The sequence below is a fragment of the Rhopalosiphum padi genome, chromosome 4 (genome assembly GCF_020882245.1).
Source record: "Rhopalosiphum padi isolate XX-2018 chromosome 4, ASM2088224v1, whole genome shotgun sequence".
Classification (NCBI taxonomy): domain Eukaryota; kingdom Metazoa; phylum Arthropoda; class Insecta; order Hemiptera; family Aphididae; genus Rhopalosiphum; species Rhopalosiphum padi.
Genome location: NC_083600.1, coordinates 24,198,954 through 24,209,788, shown reverse-complemented (window position 1 = coordinate 24,209,788; position 10,835 = coordinate 24,198,954). Strand labels below are relative to the sequence as shown.

General features: G+C 30.1%; 1 protein-coding gene across 3 annotated transcripts in view; it reads right to left on the bottom strand.

Moving 5' to 3' along the window:
* The window catches only part of LOC132928406 (A disintegrin and metalloproteinase with thrombospondin motifs like), a 49,300-nt gene that overhangs the window by 10,466 nt on the left and 27,999 nt on the right, over positions 1-10,835 (bottom strand). For all 3 annotated transcript variants that reach the window (XM_060993043.1, XM_060993042.1, XM_060993044.1), the window contains exons 5-7: positions 7,816-7,902; positions 204-435; positions 20-137 (exon numbers count right to left, since the gene is read on the bottom strand). In XM_060993043.1, coding sequence (XP_060849026.1) covers positions 20-137; positions 204-435; positions 7,816-7,902 — 437 coding nt within the window. The remainder of the gene's footprint in view (positions 1-19; positions 138-203; positions 436-7,815; positions 7,903-10,835) is intronic.

Below are 10,835 nucleotides of genomic sequence, written 5' to 3'. Positions count from 1 at the left end.
GAATTACGGCGGCGCATACCTGTAACCGTCGTAGTCGACGATGACCATTATTTCGGGATAAATGGCGTACGGCGCTTCCCGCTTGGTGATCGATCTTTTCCGCCTGCTCCTCGGCAACGCGTCTGGTTCCATTAGCGCTACAGAAAACGAAACGATTTCGAGTCAAATCGGTAGTTTTTATATATATTGGCGTTGTGTCTTACCGTAATCTCCCGCTGTCCGATCGGTATCGGGATTTCTCCTGTACACTACGTGTTTGTGATGGGCCACGAACTTTTGCGACTTCAGCGGGAAACCTTGGTCGGACACTTCGTTTTCGCCGTCTCGGAGCTCTTGGTCCAAGAACATCTCGTCGTCCGGGGTGGCAGACTGTACGTGTCTCCTGTATACGGCCGGCACGGGTTTCACCACCAAGTGATCGCCAATGGTACCTTCCTAAAACCCAATCGAATGTGAAATTGAAATACAAATTTCGATTACGTTTTTAAAAATAATAATCTACTCGATGTCTCGACGGTTTAATCCGGGTTAGCGCTATCTGTACTTAATTATTTATATAATACGACACAAGTTTCGGTACATCGGATATGATTAAGACGAGGAGACGATCATGTACGTGGAAACCGGTTGCCGTGCAGACAAATAGACTATAATTTAATATTTATTTTTTTTTCACGCGACAAACCGTAATATACATGTATGTATAATATATAATATTATTATGTTATTTAGATTCTCGTATGTACGGTAATATTATATTGATTTATGGTAAAAACTGGAAACTGCACGTATTGGCCTTTTCCGCCCGCCCGCCGTCTTACTATTCCGAGAAAGTCGCTTCGCGTCCCAAATTTCTATAAAAATAATTTAGTGCAATAGCATTAGCACGGACATTTTACCGACGCGGTAAACTGCTTCAATTTCAAGCGCGTAAAAGAATTCATCTGTACCAATATTTGTAGTTATACAACTATAACGACCTACTGCAAACTACTACGCGTGTACTGGGTTGCTGTTCGATGTATTTTTTATGTCATAATTATCATATACTGTCGACGAGTACGGTAATATAAAGTATATATATGTATATATAATATATAAGAGTATTATGTCTCAATTAAAAAAAAAACTGGTGTTTTTGACGCTACGGAACGTACATGCAAGACTTTGCACATCTCAACTAAGTATAGCAATCGACAAATATAATTTCATAGATTAAACAATGATTCAAATCTCTCGTGCATGCCGTGTAAGTAAATTAAAATGTAAACGATTTAATAGTTAACTTATCTTATCGAATTCAAAATCAATAACATACATGTATCTGCGCATATATACCTATATGTACTCGATTTAAAGATTGTAGAATGTTCTACTATTATAAGTACATGTTCAAACAATTTTATAGCAAATTAAATCATATTGATATTCCATATTAATGACATTTCCACTTTCCTAGATAGTTGTTTTTGGCAAACTATATTATAATACATATTCAAAGTTCATTAAAATTAAATTATATATAATAAAATGTATACGTATGATGTGTATATTCGTTCAAAACGACCATTAGATTTTATTACGTTTGTGTAAACTCTGTAGCTCAAACAAAATAATATTCTAAATAAATAACTATATGATGTTTTAGTATCCTGACTACTAAGCGCCGAATCGTATTTCAAGAGTAGAATATTATATTGATAACAATGACGTAGCTTATAAAGCCTGGGTTATTGCAATGCAATTAAACAACAATAGGCAGAGTTCGTGAAAAAAAAAATGATTTCTTTTCAGAATCAAATTTCATTGAATACAATATAACAACATATAGCGTGCGTGTATAAATTATTGTTGTCTCTATTAGGTATTGGACGATGTGAACGCCATCGCCACAAGGTGTAGTAAATAATAATACGATGATTTTAGGTTTCAATGATGCAGAGTAGACACGTCCCGAAGCGCAATATTCCACAGTTCGTAAGACAAACAAAAAACAAAAATGCATAACTAAACAACAAAAATAAACACGCTATTATATGCACCGCGTAAACGTTTTGTTGGTATCTACCTCTCAATGCGGTCATAATGTAATATTTTATTCAATAGCGTCTGGTCGATAATATTTACATTGCAAGCGCGTCGTAAAATAATAACGGCAGTAGAATATAATTCGTATGACCAGTGGTAATAAGCGACAAAGACGGAGGCCGAGTGTTAAGACTGTTCAGAGTAACAACAACAACCAAAAAAAAAGTTAATAAAATCGGGTTAGGCGATCGGCAGAGAAAGGTAAGTAGGTACATCTTTATAATATATTATGCTGTTTGAGTAATTGAAGGAGCGTAAAATAAACAAATTACACGTGTACGGTTAGATAAAACAAACACGGACGTTAGACGTTCGTTCAAATGTTGAAACAAAAATGGATTTTTGAGTCAAAGCCAAGAAACTAAAAAAAAAAAAATTGAAAAGGAATAGAAACAGAAAAGCACGTATATAAAACCGCACGGTATCGCGTTTGCTTATTACGTATACCCATATATCTCGTATAATATAATGATATGCGCCCGGTGGACACGTATAGTAGTACATTTATATTATGCATTATGCGCACTAATTTACCAGCTCATGTATATTATTATTTATTATTGTTGTTACATTGACGCGATTAAGGCTTGGGCGAACCGTTGTTTTAGTTAATATTATACCTGTATTTAAGCATCTATACCTAGGCATATTGCAGGGGATAGTCTTATAGAACCACGAAAGTTCATGGCGAAAAATTTACGCTCTCGAAATAATTACACGTACCTACCTATATCGTAGGTACATAATTTATAATAATATTATATTTATAATCATAGCTGGTAAAACTTGGATAGTATCGTGTATTACGGTAATATTATAGCTAAGATTAGTTGTGAATTTATTTATTTTTAAATATTTTTTATGGAAACATCTATGGAAGCATTTTGGATAAATTGGTTTTTATATATGAGTAATTTAAGACATAAAAATAAGCAGAGTAGTGCATCATAGCTTTTTGACGGGTGTTCATTGTCTAACTCATATAGTAATTCATATGTGTTAATGGTTATATATTTTTTATTAAAAATTGAAATTTATAATAACTTCGATGAAAAAATTGTATTTAATAATTTAATATATTATATACATTTTAAGCATTAATTTATTTAGGTATCTTAGACGTCATGGTGTAAAGAGTTAAATTTATAAATAATAATAGTTTATATTGGTTAGCGTTTATATGGCATGTATTTTATTAACACGTCACAGTGTTATAATATATTATAACGAATATAACGAAGTCACTACAGTTTAGTCGTTTAGTGTATATACATTTATTATTACTATTATAATAGTCAAATACATAGGTACGTAAGCGACGGCGACTTACGCGTGAACTGCAAGTCCTTTAATAAGCTCGTCGCTATATATGGAATACAATATCACATTATACAATATACATGGCTTTATTATATTATTTTTATATGACACATTTAGGTACTATAAATATTATTATATCGCATAGTATAAGCGCTCGTGAGTAATCTCGCCAGCGGCCAACCGCCTTGCAGTAATCAACGCTGAAGCATCCTTTGATAGCGGATATTACTTAGTATAATATTTAACTTTGGGTTGTGATCATTGAAAATTAATGAGATGTTATTATATAATATAATATCGTGTATGAGCAACACTGTGCAGATTTTTCGCGCCATAGTCCAGGGTGGTACCTATTTATACATTTTACGCCCCTAAATATATGAATATTATATAATATTTACATCGGCACGTATTATATTATTATTATTATTATATTTTAATTATTTGATCAGAAATATATTTGATTTTTTTAGTACTATAACATATAAGTATCTAATATATATACCGGTTAATAGTAAATTACGAATAATTTAAGAAATCACCTGGTATACGATTGTCCTTATTTTATCTAAATATTAAGTCATCGAGGAGGTGGAGATTTTTCAAAGTTTTCAAAATATTTTTTCTGACAATAATAATATATAGTTTATTACAAATCGCTTGCGTTTTTTTTTATTGTTTGAATATGCCTTATATGTATAAGTTGTATAATTTATTCGTTGTTTGACAAATATAACTCAATACAGTTCGTTCATCGTTCGCGTTATTTTGCTTGGAACACTTCGCGGTTATATTTGTTATGTCCCTGTTATAATGTAACCATATAGGTATACCGGTGTCGTTTATATATGTGGCACTTGAATGGTAAATAAACATATATATTTAAACATTTTGGACGTAAGGACGAAGAACGAAATAAAAAAAAACATATCACCGTTCCATAAGTGTGTCGCGTGTATATTCGGGTTTCATTAATTTTGACTAATTTTTTCGATTTTACTCGGCGCGTTGCCGTTATTGAACTCGTGCGGTGTCTGATTATGTCCTATACAATCTAAATATATAATGTATTCGCTGCAGGTGTTAACGAATTCAAATGTTTATGTTTTGTAAACAAATTGTTATCTGATGAAAATTACAAGATATTTAAATGTATATTATTGCCTAATACGCGCACCCAGAACAGGTTATAAAATCAGAATATTTATTATGTGCTTTAATTAAAATTAATTATAATATTTTTTATGTGCTAGACTGCTAGTATTAATAAGCTGATTTACCAACGTCGACAATATAACACCTATAGCATATACTTTATCATAATCATTATTCATTATTGTTATTGACATTATCATATATGGTTAAGAAAAATGTTATTTATATACCACCCGCAAAGGATAGTACGTAGGTATATCCATTGATAAATATTAATCACACATTTTTTTTCAGACCAAACTATTTTAACAAATCGTTATACAATGATAATTTGTTTTCATATTGCAATAATGGTTTCCACAAGAAAAGTGAGAGTAGGTGGTTTTGTTAAGTTTCCGTGGGAATATAAAACAAAATTAAAATAAATTTTTTTTAAATGTTATCTGGTAGAAGTTTCAAGGTAAACATTTTTACTGGACAAGTATTAATATAGCTTATTTATGTATTGGTCGATGCGTTTGTGAAAACGAAAACCACTTAGACTAAATTTAATATTTAAAAAAATTATGATGTAGGTACCTACTTTAAATTTTTTCAAAAATTATGCAAAGAAATAAAATAATCTATTCAAATCATGACTATGTAATGCATGTTAAAACTGAAACAACAAATCTAATTTTTTACAAATTGTGTAATTGATTAATTAATTTTTTAATTTAAAAATATGTATAAATATATTATATATCTATAGTGTAGTCTGTAGCTTATCAGTCCTAATTAGTCATTAGATTAGTTTCCAAACCTATTGGATACTGTAAATAACTATAAGTATTACTAGTAAAACCAGTAAATATAACTTAAAAAAAAATCTATGAAGATTGAAGGTATTATAATAATATATATTATTCACTCACTTTACAGTAATTTAAGTGCATGGAGGAATGGCGAATATCATTAAACGATTTTGACTTCTTTATTATGATATTTATTGTTACGTGTTGTATTTCTCCACTTTAAACGTTTCAATGACATTATATATACCTATATACATTGTATAGTATAATATACTACGAATCTACGATAAGCCGTTGTTATTATGTAGATATTTATTAAAGATTAGCAAATATAAGTTCAAATTTTACTTTTATAGAAAACGACATCCCGTCGACATAGAAAACACACATGTCATTCATATTCGTCTAAGCTTTTTTCGATTAATTTCTCTATTGTCTTATACGTAGTTGGCATATAAATTAGATCCAAAACGGTCCTCAGTGCTATTACGTCATGTCATGCATTAAAGTCTCTCGCTTGCTTTATTTTTGTTCGTCGCCGAAATAGATTATAATATTATATATTATTGTATTTTAGCAGTTTTATTATATTATATTGTTATTTCGCCTATATTTGTTTACAATATAGACATTTATAGCCAGCTGGTAGTACTAAGACAATAATAGGTTTGAATTCTAGACGATTTTCTGCATGCATATATAATACTTATATAGTATTATTATAGATTATTATTATTACTATGATATAGGCATTCGTATGCTATTTGAATATAATCGTGCTTACACGACGGAATATGTTTTTGTTTTCAGTCTGATTTGTACAAGTTTTCATATCGAGATTGATGAATAAAATTTTCGATCATATTAAAATATTATGCCTTATTCTATGTATATATATATTACGTATTCATATCTTTACACATTGACGAGATGATCGACGTTCGACATAATATAGATGCTCAACTAATCAAATTTCTAGGGAAACCGAAATATGTCATACGGACGACGCACGTGCGTATACATAACTTATACATAATAAGGTATACCTACTATATATTATAGTTATATATATAATAATATTGTATAACATAGAATAGATGTAGGTAACCTCGTGTCAAATTATAATAGGCATTTAGGATGGGAGGCAAAATATAGTCGACTCCGCATCTGAATATTATTGTTTTCTGCACAAACCTTGAGTCGGCGCATTATATACATACAAATTGCAAATTTTTCGACAAACGTTCTTGAATGGCACCGATATTGTATATTGTATTTGCGTATATATATACACAAGTGCGAATACGGTATACGTACCTATAGCATTATATAACATATATAACAGTAAGTATATATAGGTATAATGTATGCAAATCCGTGATATCTGCCTAAGTTGCAGGTATCTATGTAAGTTGGTAAGTATATTAATATATTATATTAATTATTATTTTTTTTTGATTTTTTCACCGATTTACATCTGTCTGCAATCAGATCCGCAATACAACTACGGTATTATAATTTATATAACATTGAGTAACCTCGTCTAAGGGTCAGACACCACGCGTAACCGGAACGAATTCCGTGTCCAATCACCAATCCACCGTACGATGCGTACAATCCGTAATATTATTATTATATTATGTTCTTATACTGTTGCGCCCGTAGTATTCGATATTAGCAGGCGATTTACAACAATACGACGCGACGAGAGTGTCGCTGTCGTGGGATCCATCGCAAGTCCAAATCATGGTTCCCGATGGCGATTTCACAAGTCTGACCATCTATGAAGTATGCGATGATGTGTATATTATAAGATACTATCGTATTATAAGTGTATTATTGTCTGATGTCTCGTCGTTTCATTTATATATATTTTTATTGTTATAAAATAATCGAAATCGGGTTGCGCAACGGCTCCCGAAGAATAATATTCGTTATTATAATAATAATAATTATTTTTTTCAATTATATATATTGTTCAATGACCCAATAACGACTGTGCTCGGTTTTCGTGCCAATTCATTAATCAAAGAAGAACACTGAGTAAAAAAAAAAACCGTTTCACGTATATATATATATATATATATATATGTTCAAACGACCTTATTTCGTCGCCTCGTTGCGCATTTATAATATATTAATTATACCTATTACCTGTACTTATATATATAGAAATATATTATACAATATTTAATAAGACTCGCGTTATTTATACATTATTTTCTTAAACTTAATTATTTATAATACATTAAATGAAGACGCATTGTGTTTGTCAACGTAATACTCTAGTGGCTCGCGGCCGGGTTTATATACTTCGATTACAACAACGACAATGATCCGTCTCGCGGCCTGACATTTTATTATTTATGTATTATCTTCTATTATAATAATGTCGTTATATTTTGTATTATGGCGCTTTGACTTGACCTTGTCACACGACGAGACGCGACTGACTTACCATAAGAATCGTTCCGTCCTCGTGGTCGTTGTGTAAGACGACTGCTGCTCGTTTATCGACATCTTGATACGGCACGCCGATGTGTTCCTGCAAAAGACAAACAAAAACAACTCGTTAAAAAAATACTTATATATTATAGGCGTATAATAAAGTAATTTATATAGTAGAAGGTACATGGAATCTCCAACAACGTAACAATATATAAAAGAATCAAATTATCTACGCTGCAATGCATTTGGTTCTCTATCATCTTCATAATGATATCGGTGTATTATGGTTGGATATATAATATAATATAGGTGGATTGTAAATCAAAATAAGTAAAATATATTATACTATATACATGCAAGGTATACATAATCGTTATCGTTACTGTGGTAATTAGATGGTTGGTAAAAATCACCTCCACCTATATCGTAAATACGATTTATCGCCATGTAATAACAACTAAGAGTCTAGCACTATTATCATAAGATAACCATATAAAAACCACCCCTATTAACACAAATGGACTATAAAAATATTGTTCATTTTATAAATTATTAGAAGCTTATATAATATCAAAATAATATTATGTATTGATATTTTATTAAAAATATTATGTTTAATTTTTCGATTTGATGAGGACATTTTACTACTGATGAAACAACGAATTCTTAATATTATTGTTATAAAACATTTTGAGATTTATGACTCAAAAAAATGGGTTACAAAAACTCATCTCTATTATCGGCACATAATTAGCTATTATACTAGTTTTAGAAACTATATTTCAATATCAATTTTACTATAATTTTAAACTTTTTTGTATTAATGAGGCGTGACGCGTGTTAAAAGTTATCTAAAAGATCGTTTCTCGAATTAGGAATACGTATTTAATAGATAATGAAAAAATAGAAAATTGATTTTATCAATAAGAATTACTTAATTTTTTCGTCTGTTGGTGTAGTTTGGAAATGCATAAATATATGGCAGGACTGGTGCAAAGTGTGTGTCAACAACGTCACACCATAAGCCTCCTTATAACAATAAAGCTCTGGCGATATTATCTAGGCTGTAACGCGTAGGAGGTGTCAAACTAAACAATTAATATGAATCTACTTTTGTACATACGATATTATATTGTGTTGTAATATAAGTGTACACTTGTGTATTAACAGCATAATAATTGACCGTGGCAAAGTGTTTTTTGTTCGTAAATACAATTTCTCGATGCAAGTTTCGTTGATTTATACGAGTCAATCCATTTCACGCCGCATGGACACACTGAATTATGTAATGCATAAAATGTGTTCATCGTTTAATAGGAATCACAAATTATAATGCATAATATTGTTTATGATATTAATAGGTCATCAGGAATCATTGTGTCTATCGTCCGCATAACGCAGTACTTATGAAGTTATGAATAATGTACAGATTATTTATGTATTTTACAAACATATATAAATTGAATCATTAAAATATAAATTCGGCTCTTTTATTTTTAATATATATATATATATATATATAGTATATAATATTACATGATAAAAGGCAACGCACGTGAAACATATGTAAACATTACAACGTTCAGTCGTTTAAGCGAGTTCTTTCTCTCTAATTCATTTTCTGACCAATCATATAATAATTTAATAGGTATTTGATGTGAGTAATAAATATATATAAATGAAAACAGAGCGGTTTTCGGCCCCGGGCGGTTACATAATAATTATGTTTTGTACAGGTAGGTACATCATATATTTCGTACGTTTCCATTATGCGAGCTCTTTGTGCAGGATACGTATATTTACGTAGGTATATACTATATATTATAAATTTGTTAACGACTGCGATACTATAGTATTATTATTTAGTACACGCACACGCGAGAAGAGTGTGTTGGTTTTGTTCGGTAATTATTACATTTCATGGAGAAACCACGTGTATAAATATATAATATACTATATATAGGTGTAAATATCGAGTAAATTTAAATGCGTATTGGCCGTTAAAAATACTGTACCACACCTTGGCGGGAGTGATAAACTTACGATGCGTGGGTGTTTATTCTTATGTAACGCGCGTACGCGTTAGTATATGTATATGAACACAATATCATAATTTTTATTTGAATATTCATATATTCATATCGGTTATTGTATAGGATATTTATATATTATTGTACAATGCTCATAGTTGAATCACGAATGTGCGTATAGATTATAGGTATTTAAAAAAAAAAGTTTCGCTGACATAATGTTTACATGTTTATATAATATATATTTATATAAATGCATAATATTATGATTTATCATTATATATATATATTTGTAATCATTAAAAATTAACCATGGCTGACCTATACCACCTACAATGCGGAAATTATTTTGGTATAGCAGAAGATATAACTGACCACCGAAATATAAGGACATTTGCGTCTTATCTTAGGTTTTACAGTTTTTACTGTGTGTGTACTATGATGTAGGTACCTACTAGGTATAAGGATTAATAATTAATATGTTTGTTTTATAGGATACAATATTATGCATAGGAATATGTTATTTATACAAAAAAATTTTTTTTTCTATCACAAGACGACGGGATTTTATCTATCTGCAATTAGGATTAATGCATTAATAAGTTTATTGTTTATAGCTTTAAGTTATTTATATTAATAAATGTTTAGAGTATTGAAGTGAAAACATAATCATAGTTATAAAGTGCATCGACATCTTACTGGTAATCCTATGCCAGACAATAATTGATGGAATTATTCTAACTCATCAAAATGTATAAAATTAAAATTTTCAATTTCAGTAATTGACAATCGATTCAAAATCCAATATAGATACCAGATATTTATAATTCAAAGCTTTCAGAAAAATACTTTATTTACTTATGTTTTAATTGAAAAAACTTTTTTACGAAAATAACTTATGTTTTTTGAATCCGTATACACTAACTAAAGTTTTCCATGATTCCATTAAAATAACTAAAAATTTCCGAAATACAATTATCCAAGACTTAGGAACGTAGAA